This window comes from Camarhynchus parvulus, unplaced genomic scaffold (assembly GCF_901933205.1).
Source record: "Camarhynchus parvulus unplaced genomic scaffold, STF_HiC, whole genome shotgun sequence".
In the NCBI taxonomy this organism is placed as follows: Eukaryota; Metazoa; Chordata; class Aves; order Passeriformes; family Thraupidae; genus Camarhynchus; species Camarhynchus parvulus.
In genome coordinates, this window is record NW_022148732.1 from 35695 (window position 1) to 63674 (window position 27980).

The window sequence follows — 27980 nt, forward strand, 5'->3', positions numbered from 1 at the left end:
ATGCCGGCCCGCGCCGCGCCGCTGCCGCCGGCCCCGCTGCCCGCCGAGCTGCGCCGACGGTGAGTCCCGGCCGGGAGGCGGGAGCGAGACGGGAGTGGGGCCCCCCTCTCATAGACCTCACAACCTCAGAGCCCCTCACAGCCCTAAGAGCCCCTCATGGCCCTTCGAGCCCCTCACAGCCTTCAGAGCGCCTACAGCCTTCAGAGCCCCTCACAGACCTTAGAGCCTCTCACAGACCTCACAACTCTTAGAGACCCTCAGCCTTCAGAGCCCTTCACAGCCCTGAGAGCCCCTCATGACCCTTCGCAGTCCTTCACAACCTCACAGTCCTCAGAATCTTCAAGTGCTTACAGCCTTCAGAGCCGTTCACAGACCTCACAACTCTTAGAGCCCTTCAGAGCCCCTCACAGCCCTTAGAGCCCCTCACAGCCTTCAGAGCCCCTCACAGCCCTTAGAGCCCCTCACAGCCCTTAGAGCCCGTCAGAGCCCCTCACAGACCTCACAGTCCTCAGAACCCCTCGCAGCCTTCAGAGCCCCTCACAGCTTCTCACAACCTTCAGAGCGCTCACAGCTCTCAGAGCTTTCAAAGCCCCTCGCAGCCCCTCACAGCCCTCAGAGCCCTTCACAGCCCTCAGAGCCCTCAGAGCCCCTCGCAAGCCTTCGAAGTCTCTCACGGGCTTCAGAGCCCCTCACAGCCTTCAGAACTCATCACAGCTCTCACTGCACTCACAGCTCCTTGAGTCCCTCAGCTCTCACAGCCCCTCATGACCTTTCATAGCCCTTGCAGCCCCTCAGGGTGGGCTGAGACCCCCAGGATGGGCTGAGACCCCTCAGCCTTGGCAATGTCACCCCCCAGGATGGGCTCAGACCCCCGGGATGGGCTGAGACCCCCGGGATGGGCTGAGGGCCACCAGCTTGGGCATTGTCACCCCCTCATGTCACTGACACCCCCCACCAATGGCATTGACAGCCCCCCCCAAAAGCAGTGACCCCCCAACACCACCCTGACCCCCCAGGACTGGGCTGTCAGCATCACCCTGCATTGACAGACCCCCCCAAAATTACCCTGACCCACCTCAAACCCCCCCAAAATTACCCTGACCCCTCTCCACCCCCCTCAAAATTACCCTGAACCCCCCAAAATTACCCTGACCCCCCCAAAAGTTCCCTGCCCCCCTCTGCAGTGACCCCCCATATTTTGGGCCCCCTCCCCTCCAGCCCTGGACCCCCAAATCCCCCCTGCCCCAGTTTTGGGGTGCCCACGTGGCCCCGGCTTTGTCCCCACCCCATGTCCCCCGGTCAGGTGTTTTTGGGGTGGGGGGGGTGGCACATTTTGGGGTGATCCCGGTGGGAATTGTCACTGTCCCATCCCCCCCCCCCCAAACCCCTCCTGTGCCCCCCAGCCCGGGCAGGAAGGGGTGGGGGGGGCCCCAAACCCCTCCCCCACTTCCGGCGCGGTGCCCGCGCTGTCCCCAAGGTCCCCGTGGCTGTCCCCAAACCCGGGGGACCCCCAAAATCCACCCAGGGCCCCCCAAAATCCAGCCAGAGCCCCTCAAAAAACCCCAGAGCCCCCCAAAATCCACCCAGAGTCCCCCAAAATCCACCCAGAGTCCCCCAAGAAAGCCCAGATCCTGCAGGAAAAGGGAAAAGGGAAGTGGAGGTGGCACTGGAGAGGGTGGCTGGGGTGGGGACATGGGGACAGGGGGGTGGCCTGGGGACAGGAGCCATCCTGGGGGTGACAGGAGCCACCCCAGAGGGCACCTGAGGGGTCCTGACCTGGGTCATGACCCCTGTCCTGACCCCAATCCTGGGGGTCCTGTCTCAAATCCTGGGGGTTCTGTCCCCAATCCTGGGGGTTTTGTCCCCAATCTGGGGGTCCTGAACCCATCCCAGGGGTCCTGACCCCAATCCCAGAGTTTCTGTCCCCAATCCTGATGGTCCTGACCCCAATCTGGGGGTCCTGACCCCAATCCTGGGATTCTGTCCCCAATCTGGGGTTCCTGACCCCAATCTGGGGGTCCTGACCCCAATCCTGATGGTTCTGACCCCAATCCTGATGGTTCTGACCACAATCCTGGGGTTTCTGACCCCAATCCTGGGATTCTGACCCCAATCCAGGGGTCCTGACCCCAGTCCTGATGGTTCTGACCCCAATCTGGGGGTCCTGATTCCAATCCGGGGGTTCTGACCCCAATCCCGGGGTTCCTGACCCCAATCTGGGGGTCCTGATTCCAATCTGGGGGTTCTAACCCCAGCCCTGATGGTCTGATTGTCCCTTTGTCCCTTTGTCCCCTCCCCTGGTGACCCCGGCTGTGTCCCCCCCCCCAGGCTGCAGGACTTGGAGCGGGATGAGGAGAACCTGGGAGAGAAGGTGAGTCCTGGTTGTCCCCAGTGTCACCTGCCAGTCCTGGAGTGTCCCCAGTGTCACCTGGGCTGTCCCTGTGTCCCCTGTGTCCCCATGGGAAGTGTCCCCTCCGTGCCCCACCTTGTCCCCATGGGAAGTTCTTCTGTGCCCCACGATGTCCCCATGCTGTCCTCACACTGTTCCCGCTGTCCCCTCTGTCCCTCATGTCCCTACAGTGTCCCCAGTGTCCTCACGGTGTCCCCAATGTCCCCTTGGTGTCCCCAGGAGAGTGTCCAGGAGAAGCTGAGCCTCATCTACGGCTTCCTGCTCCCAATGTCCCCACCGTGTCCTCTCCATCCCTAATGTCCCCTCAGTGTCCCCAATGTCCCCATGGTGTCCCCGATGTCCCCTCGGTGTCCCCGATGTCCCCAGGAGAGTGTCCAGGAGAAGCTGAGCCTCATCCACGGCTTCCTGCTCCCAATGTCCCCACTGTGTCCCCTCCATCCCCAATGTCCTCACGGTGTCCCCAATGGCCCTGCCGTGTCCCCAATGTCCTCACGGTGTCCCGAACGTCCCCTCAGTGTCCCCAGTGTCCGCAATGTCCCCAGGAGAGCGTCCAGGAGAAGCTGAGCCTCATCCTGGCTTCCTGCTCCCAGTTCCCCACGTTCCCCTCCATCCCCAATGTCCCCACCTGTCCCCAATGGCCCTGCCGTGTCCCCAATGTCCCCATGGTGTCCCCGATGTCCCCTCGGTGTCCCCAATGTCCCCAGGAGAGCGTCCAGGAGAAGCTGAGCCTCATCCACGGCTTCCTGCTCCCAATGTCCCCACTGTGTCCCCTCCATCCCCAATGTCCTCACGGTGTCCCCAATGGCCCTGCCGTGTCCCCAATGTCCCCATGGTGTCCCCAATGTCCCCTCGGTGTCCCCAATGTCCCCGATGTCCCCAGGAGAGCGTCCAGGAGAAGCTGAGCCTCATCCACGGCTTCCTGCAGGCCGAGGTGCAGCTGCAGCTCAGCGAGCTCGAGGCCAAACTGCGCCGGGAGGAGCTCTCCGAGGTGAGACCCCAAACCCTGGGATTGGGGTAAAACACCTGGAAAAGCCTAAAAAGCCCCAGGATTTGGGGTAAAACACTGGGATTTGGGGTAAAACACCTGGAAAAGCCTCAGAAACCCCGGGATTTGGGGTAAAACCCTGGGATTGGGGTAAAACACCTGGAAAAGCCTCAGAAACCCCGGGATTTGGGGTAAAACCATGGGATTTGGGATAAAACACCCGGAAAAGCCTCAAAACCCCTGGGATTTGGGGTGAAACACTGGGATTGGGGTAAAACACCTGGAAGAGCCTAAAAAGCCCCAGGATTTGGGGTAAAATCCCAGGAAACTGGGAAAACCCTGGGACTCCACTCAGCCCCCACTTTCGCTGTGGGATTTGGGATCACGAATCTCTGGGATTTGGGATCAAACCCCAAGATTCGAGCTGAGCCCCCATTTTCCCTGTGGGATTTGGGATCACACCCTGGGATTGGTCTCATCTCCCCCTTTCCCTGTGGGATTTGGGATCACGAATCCCTATGGGATTTGGGATCAAACCCCAGGAAATCCCTGGAATTTGGTCTGAGCCTCCCAATACCCCTGTGGGATTTGGGATCACACCCTGGGATTTGGGATCACTTTCCCTGCGGGATTTGGGATCAAACCCCAAGAAACCCCAGGATTTGGCTGCTCCCATCCCCAGGAGCGTTACCTGGCCAAGGTGAAGGCGCTGCTGCGCCAGGAGCTCTCGGCCCCCAACGGCTCCGGGGGCCCCAATCCCAACGGCTGCCCCGGGAACGGCGCCTTCGGCAGCGACGAGGATGAGGATGGGGCCATGGAGCTCGAGGAGGGGGCGGCAGCGTCCTCGTCCCCGTCCTGCTCCGGCCCCGCCGCCAGGGCGCTGAAATCCCGCAGGAGCCGCTCCAACGGCGACGCCAGAAGTGAGGATTTGGGGTTTCGGGGGGTTTTTTTGGGGTGTGAATGGGGTTTTGGTGGGGGTCTGGAGGGTTTGGGGTGGGGCAGTTCCCATTGGGATGGAGAGGGGGATTTTCTTAGGAAGGGTTTTGGGGTCTCCTGGTTTTGGGGTGCGACAATTCCTGTTGGGGTCAAGAACTGGGATCACCTCGGGAAGGGTTTTAGGGTCTTCTCAGGAAGGGTTTTGGGGTCTCCTGGGCTTGGGATGTTGCAATGATTCCCACTGGGATCTCCTTGGGAAGGGTTTTGGGGTCTCCTGCTGTTGGGGTGTGACAGTTCTCATTGGGATCAAGAACTGGGAAGGGTTTTGGGGTCTCCTTGGGAAGGGTTTTGGGGTCTCCTCAGGATGGGTTTTGGGGTCTCCTCAGGAAGGGTTTTGGGGTCTCCTCAGGATGGGTTTTGGGGTCTCCTCAGGAAGGGTTTTGGGGTCTCCTCAGGATGGGTTTTGGGATCTCAGGAAGGGTTTTGGGGTCTCCTTGGGAAGGGTTTTGGGGTCTCCTCTGGAAGGGTTTTGGGGTCTCCTCAGGAAGGGTTTTGGGGTCTCCTCAGGATGGGTTTTGGGGTCTCAGGAAGGGTTTTGGGGTCTCCTCTGGAAGGGTTTTGGGGTCTCCTTGCGAAGGGTTTTGGGGTCTCCTGGCCTTGGGGTGTGACAATTCCCGTTGGGATTTGGGATCCACCGTGATTTTCCCGCAGAGTCTCCGGCCAGCTCCCGCGTCACCCGCAGCTCCGGCCGGCAGCCGTCCATCCTCAGCCTCCTGTCCAAAGGGTCAGTGGGAAGGGTCACCCTCCTCTTCCTCATGCCACCATCCCGAACCCTTCCCATTCCCCAAAAAATCCCGTCCTGGGTCGATCCCACAGATCCAACAAGAGGAAATCAGAGGAGGTCAACGGGGAGGTGAAGCCGGAGCTGATGAACGTGGAGAAGGAGGAGGAGGAGCTGGAGGAGAAGGTTGGTGGTGACGTCCCAGACCTTTTCCAGGTCGTTTTTGGGGTGATTACTCAGGATTTTGCTCTGTTGTGACATCCTGGAGCTTTTCCAGGTCGTTTTTGGGGTGATTTCCCAGGATTTTGCTCTGTTGTGACATCCTGGGGGATTTCCCAAGATTTTGGCCACGCTGGGATTGCATTTTCCTGTTCCTTTTCCCATTTTTTTGCCTTTTTCTCCAGGATCAAGACGAGAAAAGGATGAAAATGGAAACCAAAGATGGGTGAGGAAAAGGGGGAACATTCCCAGAGCCGTGTCCTGGTGACGGTGACAATGACAGTGACAACGATGACATCACTGCTCCATCCTCATCCCAGAATTTCATTTTTCCCTCCCAGGTCGGAAATCAAAGATGAAATCCCTCAGGTTAAAATCACTGCTTCTGCTAAAGTAAGTCCCTCCTCATTCCAGCTTTTTTGGGGATTTTTTAATCCCTTAAAACTCCTGAATTTTAAGTTTTTTTGGGACGAGTTGATTGTTCCAAAGGATGGATGATCCTATGGGAATATAAATCTATTTCCAGCCCGTTCAGCTTCCCAAAACCAAACAGCTGGGGCTGGTTCTGATGTGAAACCCCAAATTTTCCCAAAATCCGGGATAATTCCAGGAATAACTTTGGGAAAAGCTGATTCTCCCTCCTCTCTCGCGCAGACCACCCCCCCAAAATGCCTCGACTGCCGGCAGTACCTGGACGACCCCGACCTCAAATTCTTCCAAGGGGACCCCGACGACGCCGTAAGGGATCCAAACCTCCTTTCCCTGAGCTCATGAAAATCAGGAATATCCCTAAATCCCTTTTTTTTTGGGGTTATTTTTTCCCCCTCCAAATCCAGCTGGAGGAGCCGGAGATGCTGACGGACGAGCGCTTGTCCATCTTCGACGCCAACGAGGACGGCTTCGAGAGCTACGAGGACCTCCCCCAGCACAAAGTCACCTCCTTCAGGTGAGATCCTGGGGGAGATTCCCGCTGGAATTCCCTCTGGAACGGTGTCCCACGCCCTCCCTGTCCCCACCCCCGGCAGCGTTTACGACAAGAGGGGACATCTGTGTCCCTTCGACACCGGGCTCATCGAGAGGAACATCGAGCTCTACTTCAGCGGCGTCGTCAAACCCATCTACGACGACAACCCCTGCCTGGACGGTGAGGGAACGCCCGGAATTCCGGGGGATTTGGGGATTCCCCAGGTGGGAATTGTTCGGATTTTGGGGTTTTTTTTTTTTGCCTTGGCAGGTGGGGTGAGAGCCAAGAAGTTGGGGCCCATCAACGCCTGGTGGATCACGGGCTTCGACGGCGGGGAGAAGGCGCTCATCGGCTTCAGCACGGGTGAGGAGGGGATTGGGGGGAATTTGGGGCTTTTTTGGGTTGGTTTTGGGTTATTTTGAGCTTTTTTTGAGGTGAGGAGGGGCTTTGGGGGAATTTGGGGATTTTTTGAGTGGGTTTTGGGTTATTTTGGGCTTTTTTTTAGTTTTTCTTTGGGGAGGCTTTCAGGGTTTTTGCCCTTTCTCCTTCTTCTCCCTTCTCCTTTATTCTCCCTTTCTTCTCCTTCTCTCCCTTTTTTCCCCATTTTCTTTTCTCCCTTTTTCTCCCTTTTTTCCATTTTCTTTTCTCTCTTTTTCTCCCTCTACTTTTTTGTTTTTCTTTTTGGTTCTGTTTTTTCTTGTTTTCTTTCTTTTTCTTTCTTTTTCTCTTTTTCTTTTCTCTCTCTTTTTTCCATATTTTCTCTGTTTTTTCTTCTCATTTCTCCTCTTTTCTTCTTCGTCTTCTTTTCTTCTCTTTTCTCCTTTTTCCTGCTCTTTTCCCCTTCATTTTCTTTCTCTTTTCTTTCCTCTCTCTTTCCTGTTTCCTGCTCTTTTCCCCTTTATTTTCTTTCTTTTCCTTTCTCTTTCTTTCCTCCTTTTTTCTGCTTTTTCCTGCTCTTTTCCCCTTATTTTCTTTCCTCCCCTTTTCCTCTTTTTCCCTTCATTTTTCTCTCTCTTTCCTCCTCTTTTCTTTCCCTTCTCCTTTTTCCTCCTCTTCCCTTTTCTCCCCCATTCCTTTCCTCTCCCTCACCCAGAACCCCCCATTTTTCCCCAAAATCCCTCAATTTTGGGGTTTTTTTTCCCCAGCCTTTGCCGACTACATCCTGATGGAGCCGAGCGAGGAGTACGCGCCCACCTTCGCGCTGATGCAGGAGAAGATCTACATGAGCAAGATCGTGGTGGAGTTCCTGCAGAACAACCGCCACGTCAGCTACGAGGACCTGCTCAACAAGATCGAGGTGACCGTGCCACCACAGAGACCATCCCCAACTCTTCCCAACCATCCCCAACCCTTCCAAACCATTCCAAACCATCTCAACCATTCCCAACCGTCCCCAACTCTTCCCAACCGTCCCCAAGCCTTCCAAACCATCCCCAACCCTTCCCAACCATCCCCAACTCTTCCCAACCATCCCCAACTCTTCCCGACCATCCCCAACTCTTCTCCTCCGTCCCCAAACCTTCCAAACCATCCCCAAACCTTCCAACCCTTCCCGAGCATCCCCAACTCTTCCCAACCATCCCCAACCCTTCCAAACCATTCCAAACCATCTCAACCATTCCCAACCGTCCCCAACTCTTCCCAACTGTCCCCAAGCCTTCCAAACCATCCCCAACCATCCCCAACCCTTCCCAACCATCCCCAACTCTTCCCAACCATCCCCAACCCTTCCCAACCATCCCCAACTCTTCCCAACCGTCCCCAAACCTTCCAAACCATCCCCAAACCTTCCAAACCATCCCCGACCATCCCCAAACCTTCCAAACCATCCCCAACTCTTCCCGAGCATCCCCAACTCTTCTCAACCATCCCCAAGCCTTCCAAACCATTCCAAACCATCTCAACCATTCCCAACCGTCCCCAACTCTTCCCAACCGTCCCCAAGCCGTCCAAACCATCCCCAACCATCCCCAACCCTTCCTGACCATCCCCAACTCTTCCCAACCATCCCCAACCCTTCCAAACCATTCCCAACCATCTCAACCATTCCCAACCATCCCCAACTCTTCCCGACCATCCCCAAACCTTCCAAACCATCCCCAACCATCTCAACCATTCCCAACCATCCCCAAACCTTCCAAACCATTCCCAACCATCCCCAAACCATCCCCAACCCTTCCAAACCATTCCTAACCATCTCAACCCTTCCAAACCATCCCCAACCATCTCAACCATTCCCAACCATCCCCAAACCTTCCAAACCATTCCCAACCATCTCAACCATCCCCAACTCTTCCCAACCATCCCCAACCATCCCCAAACCATCCCCAAACCTTCCAAACCATCTCCAGCCCTTTCCAACCATCCCCAACTATTCCCAACCATCCCCAACCCTTCCAAACCATTCCAAACCATCCCCAACCATTCTCAACCATTCCAAACCATCTTCAACCCTTCCCAACCATCTCAACCATTCCCAACCCTGGTGACCTTTGGAATGGATGATCTGGAGAGGGTCAGGGGCTATTTCTGGCCACCCTTAACCATCCCCAACCATCCCCAACCCTTCCAAACCATCCCCAACCCTTCCAAACCATTCCCAACCCTTCCAAACCATCCCCAACCCTTCCCAACCATCCCAAACCATCTCCAACCCTTCCCAACCACCCTCAATCCTTCCCAACCATTCCAAACCATCTCCAACCCTTCCCAACAGTTCCCAACCTTGGTGACCCTCAGAATGGGTGATCTGGAGAGGGGTCAGAGACCGTCCCCAACCAATCCCAACCATCCCCAACCAATCCCAACCTTGGTGACCTTTGGAATGGATGATGATCTGGAGAGGGTCAGGGGCCATTCCTGGCCACCCTTAACCATCCCCAACCATCTCCAACCACCTCCAACCATCCCTAACTGTTCCCAACCTTGGTGACCCTTGGAATGGGTAATCTGGGGAGGGGTCACCTACCATTCCTGGCCATCTCCAACCATCCCCAACCCTTCCCAACCTCCCCCAGACCACGGTGCCGCCGGCGGGGCTCAACTTCAACCGTTTCACGGAGGACTCGCTGCTGCGCCACGCGCAGTTCGTGGTGGAGCAGGTGGAGAGCTACGACGAGGCCGGCGACAGCGACGAGCCCCCGGTGCTCATCACGCCCTGCATGAGGGACCTCATCAAGCTGGCCGGCGTCACCCTGGGCAAGAGGTGAGGTTTGGGGGCAAAAAACCCAAAAATTAGGAAAATCCAATCAAAAATTTGGAAGTGGGACCTCAAAAGTGAGAGAATTTGCCCAAAATTGGGAAGGGTTTGGGTTCTGTGAGCACAAAACTGGGGGAATCCAACCAAAAGTGGGAAACTTCCCAAAACTGGTGAGGATTTGGGTTCAACAGTGTGAGAAGTGCTGGGAATCAGAGCAGAAAGCCCCCCAAAATTGGGGAGACCCTCTCAAAACTGGGACAGTTCTCCCAAAATTGGGAAGATCCTCCCGAAACTGGGAAGATCCTCCCAAAACTGGGCAAGCCCAAACCTGGTGCTGCTCCAGAGGGAGAAGGACGCTGGGTTGGGTCCCCAAAATCCATCCACACCTTTTGGGGACCTCACCTGGCACCTGTGGGGGTCCCTGGGTGTCCCTGGGCGTGGCCTGAGCGCTGTCCCCGTGCTGCAGGCGCGCCGTGCGGCGCCAGGCCATCCGCCACCCCACGCGCATCGACAAGGACAAGGGTCCCACCAAGGCCACCACCACCAAGCTGGTGTACCTCATCTTCGACACCTTCTTCTCGGAGCAGATCGAGAAGGACGAGCGCGAGGAGGACAAGGAGAACACCACCAAGCGCCGGCGCTGCGGCGTCTGCGAGGTGGCCACGGGTCGCCGGCGGGGCGGCGGGGATGGGTTTGGGTGGTTGGTGTTGGGGGGGTCTTCCAGCCTTGGTCAATGTCAGTGTCACGGGTTGGGTTGGGTTGGTTGGTCTTGAAGGTCTCTTCCAGTCTTGGTCAACATCAGCATCATAGGCTGGGTTGGTTGGTTTTGGAGAAGTGTTGGTCAACACCAGCATCATGGGTGGGGTTGGTTGGTTTTGGAGAGTCTTCTGGTGTTGGTCAACATCAGCATCATGGGTGGGGTTGGTTGGTTTTGGAAGATCTTCCAGCTTTGGCCAACATCAACATCATGCGTTGGTTGAGTTGATCATGGAGGGCCGTTCCCGGTGTCACCGGTGTCCCCTGTCCCGTGCCAGGTGTGCCAGCAGCCCGAGTGTGGCAAGTGCAAGGCGTGCCAGAACATGGTCAAGTTCGGTGGCAGCGGCCGCAGCAAGCAGGCGTGTCTGCAGAGGAGGTGGGTGGCCCTGTCCCCGACGTCCCCAACGTCCCTAACGTCCCTGTCCCCAAACTCGCTGTCCCCATTGCTGGTGACACCCTGGTGACGTCCCAGGTGTCCCAACCTGGCGGTGCGGGAGGCAGATGAGGATGAGGAGGTCGATGACAACATCCCCGAGATGCCCTCGCCCAAGAAGATGCTCCAGGGCCGCAAGAAGAAGCAGAACAAGAGCCGGATCTCCTGGGTGGGGGAGCCCATCAAGGTGAGGCACCTGGGCAGGTGAGGGGGCCTGTCCAGGTGAGGGGACACGTCCAGGTGAGGGGATCTGGCAAGGTTAGGAGAATCCATCCAGGTTAGGAGAACTCATCCAGGTGAGGGGAACCCATCCAGGTGAGGGAGCCCATCCAGATGAGGAGAACCCATGCTGGTGAGGCCGGAGTTGGATCTCTTGGATGGAGGAACCCATCCAGGTGAGGGGATCTGGCAAGGTGAGGGGAACCCATCCAGGTGAGGAGAGCCCATCCAGGTGAGGTCAGAGTTGGATCTTAGGGGTGAGGGAACCCATCCAAGTGAGGAGAACCCATCCAGGTGAGGAGAACCCATCCAGGTGAGGAGAAGCCATCCAGGTGAGGCCGTACCTGTAACGCCCCCGTGTCCCGCAGAGCGACGGCAAGAAGGATTTCTACCAACGCGTCTGCATCGACTCTGAGACCCTGGAGGTGGGAGACTGCGTGTCCGTGAGCCCCGACGACCCCACCAAGCCCCTCTACCTGGCCAGGTGCGTTCTCCATCTTCTTACAGGGGTGGGGACATGGGGACATCCCCGCTGAGACCCTCCACCTGGCCAGGTGGGTTCTCCATGTTCCCCATGGGGATGTCCCTGATGATCCCACCAAGCCAGGTGGGTTCTCCATGTTCACGCAGGGGTGGGGACATGGGGACATCCCCACTGAGATCCTCCACCTGCCCAGGTGGGTTCTCCATTTTCCAATGATGGGTTTGGGGAGAGTGGGATGTCCCCAACGATTCCACCTGGCCAGGTGGGTTCTCCATTCTCCCATGGGGTTGGGGACATCTCTGATGATCCCACCAAGCCAGGTGGGTTCTCCTATGGGGTCAGAACAGGGGATGGCCCCAATGATTCCACCAAGCCAGGTGGGTTCTCCATTCTCCCACGGCGTTGGGGACATGGGGACATCCCCTCTCACACCGTGCCACTCCTCAGGGTGACGGCCATGTGGGAGGACAGCAGTGGCCAGATGTTCCACGCCCACTGGTTCTGCCCGGGCTCGGACACCGTCCTGGGGGCCACCTCGGACCCTCTGGAGCTGTTCCTGGTGGACGAGTGCGAGGACATGCAGCTCTCCTACATCCACGGCAAGGTCAACGTCATCTACAAGGCGCCCTCGGACAACTGGGCCATGGAGGTGGGGACATGGCGGTGGGGACAGCTGGACCTGCTGGTGCCGGTCAGCGCGGCCCAGCCCGGCCACCCCGCTGCTCTTTGTCCTCCAGGGCGGGCTGGACACGGAGATCAAGATGGTGGAAGACGACGGAAGGACCTACTTCTACCAGATGTGGTACGACCAGGAGTACGCGCGCTTCGAGAGCCCGCCCAGCACGCAGCCCACCGAGGACAACAAGTACAAGTCAGTTTTTGGGTGGAAAAACCCGAAATTTTGGGTCCTTCCCACCTCAAAAATGGATTTTTTTTCTGGAGAACCTGGTGGTGTCCCAGCAGGTTCTGCATGAGCTGCTCCTGCGCGCGCCTGGACGAGGTGAGGCACAAGGAGATCCCCAAGGTGGCCGAGCCGCTGGAGGAGGCCGATGGGAAGATGTTCTACGCCGCGGCCACCAAGAACGGCGTCCAGTACCGCCTTGGGGACGGGGTCTACCTGCTGCCAGATGCCTTCTCCTTCAGGTGGGTTTGAGGATCACATTTTTGGGTTTTCCCACCTGTCAATGGAGGTCTGGTGTCCTGAATTTCCAGAAGTTTGGCATCAGAATTGCCCCAATTTTGGTTTTGATTCGTTTAATTGAGAGGTGGCTCTGGTGGAATGATCTTGGTGCTGTTTTTTTGGGGAGTGAATTGGAATTTGGGAATTGCAGGATCGGAGATTTCAAGTTGGGAGATCCCTCAGACCCTGAGTTCCAAATTTTAACCCAAAGTTTTGGGGGATAAATTGGAATTATGGAGTTAAGGCTCTAAAGCCTCTCCAAGATCTCTCAATTCCAACTCTTCACCCAACTTCTGACAAAAAAATTGGGGTCAGGGCTGGAAAACTCCTCCAAGACCTCTCCATCCAAATCTTCACCCAACTTCTGGTGGACAATTTGGAATTATGGAATCATAGAACCAATTAAGGCTAGGAGACCCCTCCAAGGTTCCTCAATTCCAACTTTTCACCCAACTTTTGATGGACAAACCAGACTCAAGGCTGGAAAACCCCTCCAAGATCCCCAAATTCCAACTCTCCACCCAACTTTTGATGGACAAACCCAACTCAAGTCTATAAAACCCCTCCAAGATCCCCAAATTCCAACTCTCCACCCAACTTTTGATGGACAAACCCAACTCAAGGTTGGAAAACCCAAGATCCCCAAATTCCAACTCTCCACCCAACTTTTGATGGACAAACCCAACTCAAGGTTGGAAAACCCAAGATCCCCAAATTCCGACTCTCCACCCAACTTTTGATGGACAAACCCAACTCAAAGTCTATAAAACCCCTCCAACTCCACCCCCCACCACCCCCACCTCCCCATCCCGACGTTTTGGGGCCGTTTCTCCCGATTTCGCCAGCGTGAAGCCGGCCAGCCCGGCCAAGAGGCCCAAGAAGGAGGCGGTGGACGAGGAGCTGCACCCCGAGCACTACCGGAAGTACTCGGAGTACATCAAGGGCAGCAACCTGGACGCGCCCGACCCGTTCCGCGTGGGCCGCATCAAGAGCATCTTCTGCAGCCTGCGCGGCAACGGCAAACCCAACGAGGCCGACATCAAACTCTGCATCTACAAGTTCTACAGGTGCCAAATCCGGCGGGTTTTGGGGGCGTTTTGGGGGGTTTGGGAGAAGGTTTGGAGTTGGTGGTGAAAGGAGGTTTTGGTGGCTCAAAGTTTTGGTTGACTTCATGGTTTGGATGATCCTTGTTGGACCTTCCCAGTTGGAAGAACTCTCCCAAAATCAGGAGGGTTGTCCCAGACTTGGTGAGGCTGGTTGGCTTCAAAATTGGGAATTTTGTCCCCAAATCTGTGAGGGTTTTTCCCAAAATTGGGAAAATTCTCCCAAAATTGATGAGGAATTTGGGGTCGGTGGCGTGAGCAGTGCTGGGAATTGGGGTAGAAATCCACAAACTTGGATGATCCTGGTGGGACATCTTTGGACGTTTTTGGATGTCTTGAGATGTCTTTGGATGTCTTTGGATTTTTTTGGGGGTATCTTTGGATATTTTGGGTCATTTTTGGATGTCCTGGAACGCCTTGAGACATCTTTGGACTTCTTTGGACATCTTTGGACTTTTTTTGGGTATTTTTTGATATTTTGGGACATTTTTGAATGTCCCGGGACATCTTGAGATGTCTTTGGGCTTCTTTGGATTTTTTTGGTTAACTTTGGATATTTTGAGACATTTTTCGATGTCCTGCAACATCTTGAGATGTCTCTGGATTTCTTTGGGTGTCGTGGGAGCTCTTTGAACATCTCAGAACATTTTTGGACCCCTTTTCCCTCAATCCCCTCCCCATCCCACCTCCAATCTTCCCTCCATCCCACCCCAAACCCCCTCTCCAAACCCCAACCCCACCAACACCACCACGAGGAGGACCCACCTCGGTTTTCTCTCCTAATCCTGACGTTCTTCTGGAAACTTCCAGGCCCGAGAACACCCACAAGTCCACGAAGGCGAGCTACCACGCCGACATCAACCTGCTCTACTGGAGTGACGAGGAGGCCACCGTGGAGTTCCGGGCGGTCCAGGGCCGCTGCTCCGTGGTCTACGGCGAGGACCTGACCGAGAGCATCCAGGACTACTCGGCCGGGGGCCTGGACCGCTTCTACTTCCTGGAGGTGAGGGAAGGAGGGGTTCCAGGGGAGGGGGAGATGGTTGGAGACACCAGGGGTGGAGCAAAATTTGAGGTTCTGGTGTCTCCAGGTGGGAGTTCCATGGTAGGGTTGGATTTGGGGCAGGTTCTGAGATTTTGGGGAGCAAATCTTGGGTACTAAACTGGATTTTGAAGGATCTGGATGGGTTCCTGGATGTCTGGAGACACCAGGGATGGAGCAAAATTTGGGGTCTGTGGAGGAGGTTATTTGGGCTTGAAGCAATTGGTACACATTGTGAGGAGACTGGACACCAGGGAGGACAAATTTGGGGGTCATGGAGGTTGATTTGGAGGGGGATTTTGGGAAGCAAATTTTGGGTACTACATTGAGTTTTCGAACTGATGAGTTCCTGGAGGTCTGGATGAGTTCCTGGAGGTCTGGAGACACCAGGGATGGAGCAAAATTTGGGGTTCTGGTGTCTCCAGGTGGGAGTTCCATGGTAGAGTTGGGTTTGGGGCCGGTTCTGAGATTTTGGGGAGCAAATTCTGGGTACTAAACTGGATTTTGAAGGATCTGGATGGGTTCCTGGAGGTCTGGAAGAGTTCCTGGATGTCTGGAGACACCAGGGATGGAGCAAAATTTGGGGTTCTGGGTGGTTTTCCATGGAAGGGTTGGATTTGGAGCCGGTTCTGAGATTTTGGGAAGCAAATTTTGGGTACTACATTGAGTTTTCGAGGATCTGGATGAGTTCCTGGAGGTCTGGATGAGTTCCTGGAGGTCTGGAGACACCAGGGATGGAGCAAAATTTGGGGTTCTGGTGTCTCCAGGTGGGAGTTCCATGGTAGAGTTGGGTTTGGGGCCGGTTCTGAGATTTTGGGGAGCAAATTCTGGGTACTAAACTGGATTTTGAAGGATCTGGATGGGTTCCTGGAGCTCTGGAGACACCAGGGATGGAGCAAAATTTGGGGTTCTGGTGTCTCCAGGTGGGAGTTCCATGGTAGGGTTGGATTTGGGGCAGGTTCTGAGATTTTGGGGAGCAAATCTTGGGTACTAAACTGGATTTTGAAGGATCTGGATGGGTTCCCGGAGGTCTGGAAGAGTTCCTGGATGTCTGGAGACACCAGGGATGGAGCAAAATTTGGGGTTCTGGGTGGTTTTCCATGGAAGGGTTGGATTTGGAGCCGGTTCTGAGATTTTGGGAAGCAAATTTTGGGTACTACATTGAGTTTTCGAGGATCTGGATGAGTTCCTGGAGGTCTGGATGAGTTCCTGGAGCTCTGGAGACACCAGGGATGGAGCAAAATTTGGGGTTCTGGTGTCTCCAGGTGGGAGTTCCATGGTAGGGTTGGGTTTGGGGCAGGTTCTGAGATTTTGGGGAGCAAATCTTGGGTACTAAACTGGATTTTGAAGGATCTGGATGGGTTCCTGGATGTCTGGAGACACCAGGGATGGAGCAAAATTTGGGGGTTCTGGTGAAATGGGGATTTTTGTTTGTTTTTTTTTTTCCAGGCTTACAACGCCAAAACCAAGAGCTTTGAGGATCCTCCCAACCATGCCCGGAGCTCCGGGAACAAAGGGAAGGGGAAGGGGAAAGGGAAAGGTGAGGCTGGAAAATGGGTGGAAAAAGGGCAGGAAAAGGGGTAGAAAATGGGTGAAATGGGGCAAAAAATGGTTAAAAAAGGGGCTGAAAAATGGGGTGGAAAAGAGGTGGGGAAGGGGCTGGGAAAGGGGCAGAAAATGGGTGAAAAAGGGGCAGAAAATGGGTGAAAGAGGGGCAGAAAATGAATAAAAATGGGGCAGAAAAATGGGGTGGAAAAGAGGTGGGAAACAGGCAGAAAATGGGTAAAAAAGGAGCAGAAAATGGGGCAGAAAATGAGTAAAAAAGGGGAAGAAATTGGGTAAAATGGGGCAGAAAAAGAGGCAGAAAATGGGTAAAAAAGGGGCAGAAATTGGGTAAAAAAGTGGCAGAAAAGGGTCTGGGAGGTGATGGATTCCCAGAGGAAGATGAGGAGGAGGAAGAGCAGGCACTGAGCCGTTCCTGGCTGGGTTTGTTGGCAGGGAAGGGCAAAGGGAAGGCGGCGAGCGCGGAGCAGAGCGAGCAGGAGCCGGCCAAGCTGCAGGTGCCCAAGCTGAGGACTCTGGACGTGTTCTCCGGCTGTGGAGGCCTCTCCGAGGGCTTCCACCAGGCAGGTGAGGTCCAGCTGGTGGAGCTGGGGCGTGGCTGGGGTGGGAAGGGGGTGGGAAAGGTCTCAGGGGTTGGTAAATCTGCTGGAGGTCCACCTGGTTCTGGGCGTTCCCACCCAGTTCTGGGCGTTCCCACCCAACCGCGGTCAGTTCCACCCAACCATGGTCATTCTCACCCAACCATGGTCATTCCCATCCAATCGTGGTCATTCTCACCCAACCGTGGTCATTCCCACCCAACCATGGTCATTTCCACCCAACCATGGTCATTCCCATCCAACCATGGTCATTCCCATCCAACCATGGTCATTCCCACCCAACCATGGTCATTCCCATCCAATCGTGGTCATTCCCACCCAACTGTGGTCATTCCCATCCAACCATGGTCATTCCCATCCAACCGTGGTCATTCCCACCCAACCGTGGTCATTCCCACCCAACCGTGGTCATTCCCACCCAACCATGGTCATTCCCACCCAACCGTGGGCATTCCCACCCAACCGTGGTCATTCCCACCCAACCGTGGTCATTCCCACGCAACCGTGGTCATTCCCACCCAATCGTGGTCATTCCCATCCAATCGTGGTCATTCTCACCCAACCATGGTCATTCTCACCCAACCGTGGTCATTCCCATCCAGTCGTGGTCATTCCCACCCAACCGTGGTCATTCCCACCCAATCGTGGTCATTCCCACCCAATCGTGGTCATTCCCATCCAATCGTGGTCATTCTCACCCAACCGTAGTCATTCCCATCCAGTCGTGGTCATTCCCACCCAACCATGGTCATTCCCATCCAACCATGGTCATTCCCATCCAACCGTGGTCATTCCCACCCAACCGTGGTCATTCCCACCCAACCGTGACCATTCCCAATCCCCAACCGTGATCATTCCCACCCATCCGTGACCATTCCCAATTCAATCGTGGTCATTCTCACCCAACCGTGGTCATTCCCATCCAGTCGTGGTCATTCCCACCCAACCATGGTCATTCCCATCCAACCATGGCCATTCCATCCAACCGTGGTCATTCACCCAACCGTGGCCATTCCTCACCAACCTGGGCATCCCACCCACCGTGACATTCCCACCCAATCGTGATCATTCCCACCCATCCGTGGTCATTCCCACCCAACCTGTGATCATTCCCCACCCAACCGTGATCATTCCCATGTCCATCTCTGATCATCCCCACCCAACCGTGGTCATTCCCACCCAACTGTGGTCATTCCCACCCAATTGTGGTAATTTCCATCCAACCATGATTATTCCCACCCATCTCTGACAATCCCTGACCATCCCCACCCAACTTTGACCATTCCCACCCATCCCTGACCATCCCTGACCATTCCCACCCATCCCTGACCATTCCCAATGTCCATCTCTGACCATTCCCAATGTCCATCTCTGACCATCCTCACCCATCCCTGACCATTCCCAATGTCCATCTCTGACCATCCTCACCCATCCCTGACCATTCCCAATGTCCATCTCTGACCATCCTCACCCATCCCTGACCATTCCCAATGTCCATCTCTGACCACCCTCACCCATCCCTGACCATTCCCAATGTCCATCTCTGACCATCCTCACCCATCCCTGACCATTCCCACCCATCTCTGACCATCCTCATCCATCCCTGACCATTCCCACCCATCTCTGACCATCCTCATCCATCCCTGACCATTCCCAATGTCCATCTCTGACCATCCTCACCCATCCCTGACCATTCCCAATGTCCATCTCTGACCATCCTCATCCATCCCTGACCATTCCCACCCAACTTTGGCCATTCCCACCCAACTCCGCCCACCCCGGCCGTGCCCTCAGGTGTCTCGGAGACGCTCTGGGCCATCGAGATGTGGGAGCCGGCGGCGCAGGCGTTCCGGCTCAACAACCCTGGCACCACGGTGTTCACCGAGGACTGCAACGTGCTCCTCAAGCTGGTCATGGCCGGCGAGAAGACCAACTCCTTGGGCCAGAAGCTGCCCCAGAAGGGCGACGTGGAGATGCTCTGTGGTGGCCCCCCGTGCCAGGGCTTCAGCGGCATGAACCGCTTCAACTCGCGCACCTACTCCAAGTTCAAGAACTCCCTGGTGGTCTCCTTCCTCAGGTGGGTTCTGGAGGGGGTTTCTGGGAGGTTGGGACCCCATCTGGTGTCCCCTGATGGGTGTGAAGAGGTTTTTTGGGAGGTGGAACCCCATCTGATGTCCCCTCATGGATGTGGAGAGGATTTTTTGGGGCGATCGAGGGGGTTTTTGTGATGAGACCCCATCTGATGTCCCCAGGTGGGTCTGGAGGGGGTTTTTGGGAGGTGAGACCACATCCAGTGTCCCCTGGTGGGGTTGGAGGGGTTTTTGGGAGGTGGGACCCCATCTGATGTCCCCTCATGGGTCTGGAGGGGGTTTCTGGGAGGTGAGACCCCATCTGGTGTTCTCTGGTGGGTCTTGAGGGGTTTTTGGGACGTGGAACCCCATCTGGTGTTCCCCTGGTGGGTGTGGAGAGGACTTCCTGGGGTGATGGAGGGGATTTTTGAGGTGAGACCCCCTCCGGTGTCCCCTGGCCACCCCGCTGTCCCGCAGTTACTGCGATTATTACCGGCCGCGCTTCTTCCTGCTGGAGAACGTCCGGAACTTCGTGTCCTTCAAGAGGTCCATGGTGCTCAAGCTGACCCTGCGCTGCCTGGTGCGCATGGGCTACCAGTGCACCTTCGGGGTGCTCCAGGTAGGCTCTCCAGGGCTGATTTTGGGGGAAAAAAACCCCTTTTTGGCACCCTGAGGAACGTTGGTTGTGTCGTTCCTCGGGGACGTTCCCAAAGGAGTTGTCGGTTGGGATTGGCCGATTCCCCGTTGGTCTGTTGGGTTCTCCAAAGGAGGAATGGACTCCTTGGGTGGCTTTGGGGACATTCCCAGAGGGAACAGGTTCTCCAGAGGAGGAATTGACTCCTTGGGTGGCTTTGGAGACATTCCCACCCCTGTCCTTCAGGAACTGTCCCCTCCAAAGACCTCTTGGGTGGCTCTGGGGACATTCCCATCTCCATGAAGGCTCCACATGGCCATGGCCACCACAGTTCCCCTAGGAACTGTCCCCTCCAAAGGCAGAACTGTCCCCTCGGGTGGCTCTGGGGACATTCCCATCTCTGTGAAGGTTCCACGTGGCCATGGCCACCACAGGAACTGCCCCTCCAGAGGCAGACCTGTCCCCTGGGGTGGCTCTGTCCCCTCTCGGTGACAATGTTGTCCCCTCAGGCCGGGCAGTATGGCGTGGCGCAGACGCGGCGCTGCGCCATCATGCTGGGGTGTCCCTGGCTCTGTTGGTGTCCCCATGGTGACAATGTTGTCCCCTCAGGCCGGGCAGTAGGGCGTGGCACAGATGTGGCTCTGTCCCCTGGGGTGGCTCTGTCCCCATGGTGACAATGGGATTGTCCCCTCAGGCCGGGCAGTACGGCGTGGCGCAGACGCGGCTCTGTCCCCTGGGGTGGCCCTGGCTCTGTGTCCCCATGGTGACAATGGGATTGTCCCCTCAGGCCGGGCAGTACGGCGTGGCGCAGATCCCACGTGCTGGGGTGGCTTTGTCCCCTCTCGGTGACAATGGGATTGTCCCCACAGGCCGGGCAGTACGGCGTGGCACAGATGTGGCTCTGTCCCCTGGGTCTTGTCCCCTGGTAGCCCGGGGGGGCGGGGCGGCACAGACGCCTGTCCCCTGGGGTGCCCTGGCTCTGTCAGTGTCCCCGGTGACAATGGGATTGTCCCCTCAGGCCGGGCAGTACGGCGTGGCGCAGACGTGGCTCTGTCCCCTGGGGTGGCTCTGTCCCCTCGGTGACAATGTTGTCCCCTCAGGCCGGGCAGTACGGCATGGCACAGACGCGGCTCTGTCCCCTGGGGTGGCCCTGGCTCTGTCGGTGTCCCCATGGTGACAAATGGGATTGTCCCCTCAGGCCGGGCAGTACGGGCGGGCAGACGCGCGCCACGGTGGGATTCCGCCCGGCTCTGCCATCATGCTGGGGTGCTTTGTCCCTCGGTGACAATGGGATTGTCCCCTCAGGCCGGGCAGTACGGCGTGGCGCAGACGCGGCGCCGCGCCATCGTGCTGGGGTGGCTTTGTCCCCTCTCGGTGACAATGGGATTGTCCCCTCAGGCCGGGCAGTACGGCGTGGCGCAGACGCGGCGCCGCGCCATCGTGCTGGCGGCGGCGCCGGGCGAGAAGCTGCCCATGTTCCCCGAGCCCCTGCACGTGTTCGCGCCCCGCGCCTGCCAGCTCAGCGTCGTGGTGGACGACAAGAAATTCGTCAGCAACATCACCCGGTGCGTGAGAGCCCGGGGACACCGGGAACCACCGGGAACCCGGCCGGGAATTCCGGTTTGGGAATTCGGCACTTGGGGATTCTGTGCTGGGAATTTGGCGCTTGGGATTGTTGGCAATTCGGCACTTGGGGGATTCTGATTTGGGAATTCGGCGCTTGGGGATTCTGTGCTGGGAATTCGGCGCTTGGGAATTGGGGATTCGGTGTCGGGAATTCCGGTTTGGCAGTTCGGGACTTGGGGATTTCAGTTTGGGAATTTGGTGTTGGGGATTCTGAGTTGGGAATTCGGCGCTTGGGGATTCAGTGTCAGGAATTTGGCGCTTGGGGATTGGGGATTCGGTGTCGGGAATTCCGGTTATGGCAATTCGGCGCTTGGGGGTTCTGAGCTGGGAATTTGGCACTTGGGGATTCTGTGCTGGGAATTTGGCACTTGGGGATTGGGCATTTGGGAATTGGGCGTTGGGGATTCTGTGTCGGGAATTCCGTTTGGGAATTCAACACTTGGGGGTTCTGAGCTGGGAATTTGGCACTTGGGGATTCCAGTTTGGGAGCTCCAAGTTGGGAGTTCTGAGTTGGGAATTTTGGTGTTGGGAGATCCAAGTTGGGAGTTCCAAGCTGGGAATTCAAGTTGGGAATTCCGGTGTTGGGAGTTCCAAGTTGGGAATTTTGGTGTTGGGAATTCCGGTGTTGGAGTTCCAAGTTGGGGATTTTGGTGTTGGGAGATCCAAGTTGGGAGTTCCAAGCTGGGAATTCAAGTTGGGGATTTTGGTGTTGGGAATTCCGGTGTTGGAGTTCCAAGTTGGGGATTTTGGTGTTGGGAATTCCGGTGTTGAGAGTTCCGAGCTGGGAATTCTGTGGCCCTCAGGACGTACTCGGGCCCGTTCCGCACCATCACGGTGCGGGACACGATGTCGGACCTGCCGGAGATCCGGAACGGCGCCTCGGCGCTGGAGATCTCCTACAACGGCGAGCCCCAGTCGTGGTTCCAGCGCCAGATCCGCGGCTCCCAGTACCAGCCCATCCTCAGGGATCACATCTGCAAGGTGGGAATGGTGGGAACGGGATCCACCACGGCCCACCGCGTCCCACCGGGGCGGCCCCGCGGCTCCCCGGGGTCACCGCGCCCAAAATCGGGATGGGGGAACCATGGGAGCTGGTGGAGGTGGTGGGAACGGTGAAGGTTTTGGGAATGGTGGATTTGGGAATGGTGGAGGTGGGAATGGTGGATTTGGGAATTCTAGATTTGGGAATGGTGGAGATATTGGGAATGGTGGAGGTGCTGGGAATGGTGGAGATACTGGGAATGGTGGAGATACTGGGAATGGTGGAGGTTTGGGAATGGTGGAGGTGCTGGGAATGGTGGAGATGTTAGGAATGATGGATTTGGGAACTGGTGGAGGTGCTGGGAATGATGGAGGTGCTGGGAACTGGTGGAGGTGCTGGGAATGGTAGAGATATTGGGAATGATGGATTTGGGAATGGTGGAGGTGCTGGGAACTGATGGAGGTGCTGGGAATGGTGATTGGGAATGATGGTGGGAATGATGGAGGTGGTGGGAATGGTGGAGGTGCTGGGAATGGTGGAGGTGGTTTGGGAATGGTGGAGGTGCTGGGAATGATGGAGGTGCTGGGAATGGTGGAGGTTGGGAATGGTGGAGATGGTGGGAATGGTGGATTTGGGAATGGTGGAGGTGCTGGGAATGGTGGAGGTGGGAATGGTGGAGATGGTGGGAATGGTGGATTTGGGAATGGTGGAGGTGCTGGGAATGGCGGAAGTGATGGAAATGGTGGAATGGTGCCCAACAACCACTGGTGGTGCCCAACATCCCCCATGATGTCCAACGCCCCCAACGTCCCCCCGATGCCCCCCGGCCCCCAACGCTGTCCTCCCCGTGCCCGCGGTGACGCCGGGCCGGCCGCGGCAGGACATGAGCGCGCTGGTGGCGGCGCGGATGCGGCACATCCCGCTGGCGCCCGGCTCCGACTGGCGGGACCTGCCCAACATCGAGGTGCGGCTCTCGGACGGCACCAGCACCAGGAAGCTGCGCTACACCCACCACGAGCGCAAGAACGGCCGCAGCAGCTCCGGCGCCCTGCGCGGCGTCTGCTCCTGCGCCGAAGGTGCGTGGTGGACCTCCGTAATCACGTCCCCACCTGGGCCGGAGGTGTCTTTTTTCCCCAGATTTTGGGGTTTTTTTGGTTGATGGGGGTGACCAATGTCCAACCCTTGAAGGTTCCCAATGGTTGTTGTCCCCACAGTTGGGTGGGGTTGGTGGTGGTGACCAATGGTCATTGCTGGCCCAGAACTTGGGTGGGATTGGTGGTGCTGACCAATGGTCATGGTTGGTCCAGCCCTTTTTGGGGTTGGTGGTGTCCAGTGGTCATCTTTGGCCCAGAACTTGGGTGGAGTTGGTGGTGGTGTCCAGTGACCACCATGTCCCAGTGGTTGGGTTTGGTGGTCTCAGTGGCCACCATGTCCCAACCCTTGATGGTGGCCAATGGTTATTGGCCCAATAGTTGGGTGGGGTTGGTGGTGGTCACCAATGTCCAACCACCCAACCCTTGCTGGTGGCCCATGATGGTCGTCCCAGCAGTTGGGTGGGGTTGGTGGTGGTGTCCAATGCCCAACCCTTGAAGGTTCCCAATGATGGTTGTCCCAGCAGTTGGGTGGGGTTGGTGGTGGTGTCCAATGTCCCAACCCTTGAAGGTTCCCAGTGATGGTTGTGCCATGGTTGGGTGGGGTTGGTGGTGGTGTCCAATGCCCAACCCTTGAAGGTTCCCAATGATGGTTGTCCCAGCAGTTGGGTGGGGTTGGTGGTGGTGTCCAATGCCCAACCCTTGAAGGTTCCCAATGGTCATTGTCCCAGCAGTTGGGTGGGGTTGGTGGTGGTGTCCAATGCCCAACCCTTGAAGGTTCCCAATGATGGTTGTCCCAGCAGTTGGGTGGGGTTGGTGGTGGTGTCCAATGCCCAACCCTTGAAGGTTCCCAATGATGGTTGTCCCAGCAGTTGGGTGGGGTTGGTGGTGGTGTCCAATGTCCCAACCCTTGAAGGTTCCCAATGATGGTGGTCGTCCCAGCAGTTGGGTGGTGGGGTTGGTGGTGGTGTCCAATGTTCCAACCCTTGAAGGTTCCCAATGATGGTTGTCCCAGCAGTTGGGTGGGGTTGGTGGTGGTGTCCAATGTTCCAACCCTTGAAGGTTCCCAATGATGGTCGTCCCAGCAGTTGGGTGGTGTTGGTGGTGGTGTCCAATGTTCCAACCCTTGAAGGTTCCCAATGGTCATTGTCCCAGCAGTTGGGTGGGGTTGGTGGTGGTGTCCAATGTCCAACCCTTGAAGGTTCCCAGTGATGGTTGTCCCAGCAGTTGGGTGGGGTTGGTGGTGGTGTCCAATGCCCAACCCTTGCAGGTTCCCAATGATGGTTGTCCCAGCAGTTGGGTGGGGTTGGTGGTGGTGTCCAATGTCCCAACCCTTGAAGGTTCCCAGTGATGGTTGTGCCATGGTTGGGTTGTTGGTGTTCCCAGGGAAGCCGTGCGACCCGGCCGACCGGCAGTTCAACACGCTCATCCCGTGGTGCCTCCCGCACACCGGCAACCGCCACAACCACTGGGCCGGGCTCTACGGGCGCCTCGAGTGGGACGGCTTCTTCAGCACCACCGTCACCAACCCCGAGCCCATGGGCAAGCAGGTGGGGAACCGCGGGCACCACCGGCGGTGGGACCTGGTGGCGGTGTCCAGTGGCCACCATGTCCCAGTGATTGGGTTTGATGGTCTCCAGTGGCAACCATGGTGGGTGTGATGGTGTCTGGTGGCCACCATGTCTCAATGGTTGGGTTTGATGGTCTGTGGTGGCCCCCACATTGGATCTGATGGTCTGTGGTGGTCACCATGTTGGGTTTGATGGTCTCCAATGTCCACCACGCTGGCTGTGATGGTCTGTGGTGGTCCCCACGTTGGGTGTGATGTTCTCTGGTGTCCCCACGTTGGATGTGATGGTCTCTGGTGTCCCCCACGTTGGGTGTGATGTTCTCTGGTTGGATGTGATGTTCTCTGGAGGTCCCCACATTGGGTGTGACGCTCTCTGGTGTCCCCACGTTGGGTGTGACGGTCTCTGGAGATCCCCACGTTGGGTGTGATGTTCTCTGGTTGGATGTGATGTTCTCTGATGTCCCCCATGTTGGGTGTGACGCTCTCTGGTGTCCCCCCCCCCGTTGGAGCTGATAATCTCTGGTTGGATGTGATGTTCTCTAGTGTCCCCATGTTGGGTGTGATGTTCTCTGGTGTCCCCACGTTGGGTGTGATGCTCTCTGGTGTCCCCCCCGTTGGATGTGATGATCTCTGGTTGGATGTGATGTTCTCTGGTGTCCCCACGTTGGATGTGAAGTCTCTGGTTGGGTGTGATGTTCTCTGGTGTCCCCCCGTTGGGTCTCACGCTCCCTGGTGTCCCCCCGTTGGATCTCACGCTCCCTGGTGTCCCCCCGTTGGATCTCACGCTCCCTGGTGTCCCCCCGTTGGGTCTCACGCTCTCGGTGGCCGTTGCAGGGCCGGGTGCTGCACCCCGAGCAGCACCGCGTGGTCAGCGTGCGGGAGTGCGCGCGCTCCCAGGGCTTCCCCGACACCTTCCGGCTCTTCGGCAACATCCTGGACAAGCACAGACAGGTGGGTGCCACCAGCTGCTGTCCCCTTGTCCCCACTGTCCCACTGTCCCATTGTCCCTTTGTCCCTTGTCCCGTCGTCCTCTTGTCCCTTTGTCCCATTGTTTATTGTCCCTTTTTTCCATTATCCCTTTGTCCCACCGTCCATTGTCCTCTTGTCCCATTGTCCCCTTCTCCCTATGCCCATTGTCCATTGTCCTCTTGTCCCATTGTCCTGTTGTCCCCATTGTCCCTTTGTCCATTGTCCCTTTGTCCCATTGTCCTCTTGTCGTATGCCCATTGTCCATTGTCCCTTTGTCCCTCTGTCCCCTTGTCAATTGTCCCATTGTCCACCGTCCATTGTCCTCTTGTCCCTTTGTCCCTTTCTCCCTAGGCCCATTGTCCATTGTCCTCTTGTCCCATTGTCCTGTTGTCCCCATTGTCCCTTTGTCCATTGTCTCTTTGTCCCATTGTCCTCTTGTCCCATTGTCCCTTGTCTCCCACTTGCCCTTTGTCCTGTCCATTGTCCCATTGTCCTCTTGTCCCATTGTCCCATTATCCCTGGTGTCCCTTTGTCCACTGTCCCATTTTCCATTGTCCTTGTGTCCCTCTGTCCCACGTCCGTCTGTCCCCAGGCGGGTAACGCGGTGCCCCCTGTCCCCTGTCTGTCTGTCCGTCTGTCCCACGCCCGTCTGTCCGTCTGTCCCCAGGTGGGTAACGCGGTGCCCCCTCCCCTGGCCAAGGCCATCGGGCTGGAGATCAAGGCCTGCGCTGTGGCCAAGCTGCGCCAGGACACGGCCGGTGAGTGACCGCCCCAAAATGTCCCCACAGTGTCCCCAAGTGTCCCCAGAGTGTCCCCTCAGTGTCCTCAAGGTGTCACCACAGTATCCCCATGGTGTCCCCCACAGGTCCCCACCCTGTCCCCTCAGTGTCCCCTCCCTGTCACACGCTGTTGTTCCCGCAGGTCCCCCCAGTGTCCCCTCAGTGTCCCCTCCCTGTCCCCATTGTCACCGCTGTCCCCATTGTCCCGCAGGTTCCCTGTCCCCACCCTGTCCCCAGTGTCCCCTCCCTGTCCCCATTGTCACCATTGTCCCCATTGTCCCACAGGTCCCCTGGCCGCTGCCGCTGTCCCGTCCCCATCCCTGTCCCCAGCCTGTCCCCTCGGTGTCCCCTCGGTGTCCCCATTGTCACCATTGTCACCATTCCTGTCCCCGCAGGTCCCCTGTCCCCTCCCTGTCCCCATTGTCACCGCTGTCCCCATTGTCCCGCAGGTCCCCTGGCCGCTGCCGCTGTCCCGTCCCCATCCCTGTCCCCAGCCTGTCCCCTCGGTGTCCCCTCGGTGTCCCCATTGTCACCACTGTCACCATTCCTGTCCCCGCAGGTCCCCTGTCCCCTCCCTGTCACCGCTGTCCCCATTGTCCCGCAGGTCCCCTGTCCCCTCGGTGTCACCATTGTCCCCATTGTCCCGCAGGTCCCCTGTCCCCTCCCTGTCCCCATTGTCCCCATTGTCCCGCAGGTCCCCTGTCCCCAGTGTCCCCTCCCTGTCCCCATTGTCACCGCTGTCCCCATTGTCCCGCAGGTCCCCTCGGTGTCCCCTCGGTGTCCCCTCGGTGTCCCCATTGTCCCCATTGTCCCCATTCCTGTCCCCGCAGGTCCCCTGGCCGCTGCCGCTGTCCCATCCCCATCCCTGTCCCCTCGGTGTCCCCTCGGTGTCCCCATTGTCCCCATTCCTGTCCCCGCAGGTCCCCTGGCCGCTGCCGCTGTCCCGTGTCCGTCCGGCGCCGCCTGAGCCGGGAGCGGAGCCGGGGGGAGCCGGGCTCACCTGGGGCTGCTGCGCCTCTGCCTTGACTTTATTGGCCTTTTTTTGCTTTTTTTAAATTTTATTTTCATTTTTATTCCCCTTTTTTTTTCTTTTCCCCCCTTTTTCCTTTTCTCCCCTTTTTTCTCCCCCCCTTTTTTCTGTTTTTCCCTCTTTTTTTTCTATTTTTTCTCATTTTTTGCCTTTTTTCCCCCTCATTTTCTATTTTTCACCCTTCTTTATATCCCTTGCTTTCTTTTTTCTCCTTTCCCCTTTTTTTCTTCTCTTTTTTCTCTTTTTTCTCCTCATTTTCTATTTTTCACCCTTCTTTATATCCCTTTCTTTTTTTCCCCTCTTTTCCCCTTTCTTTTCCCTTTTTAACCCTTATTTCCCCTTCATTTTTAAATTTTTCCC

The 27980-nt window shown here is 56.9% G+C and overlaps 1 protein-coding gene across 1 annotated transcript; it reads left to right on the forward strand.

Moving 5' to 3' along the window:
• On the forward strand, positions 1-27714 carry DNMT1 (DNA methyltransferase 1). The gene is made up of 34 exons (XM_030970802.1): positions 1-59; positions 2329-2371; positions 3291-3398; positions 4078-4315; positions 5043-5115; positions 5208-5298; positions 5517-5557; positions 5673-5724; positions 5986-6069; positions 6168-6277; positions 6357-6475; positions 6566-6658; positions 7441-7592; positions 9313-9500; positions 9961-10150; positions 10529-10626; positions 10723-10870; positions 11271-11386; positions 11834-12035; positions 12124-12257; positions 12350-12529; positions 13412-13633; positions 14480-14672; positions 16158-16248; positions 16707-16838; positions 18665-18947; positions 19417-19558; positions 20972-21138; positions 22003-22180; positions 23062-23257; positions 24659-24822; positions 25677-25793; positions 26479-26569; positions 27511-27714. Exons 1-34 carry the CDS (start codon positions 1-3, stop codon positions 27555-27557), a joined length of 4542 nt encoding a protein of 1513 aa, XP_030826662.1. The 3' UTR covers positions 27558-27714.
• Positions 27715-27980: the final 266 nt, after the last annotated feature.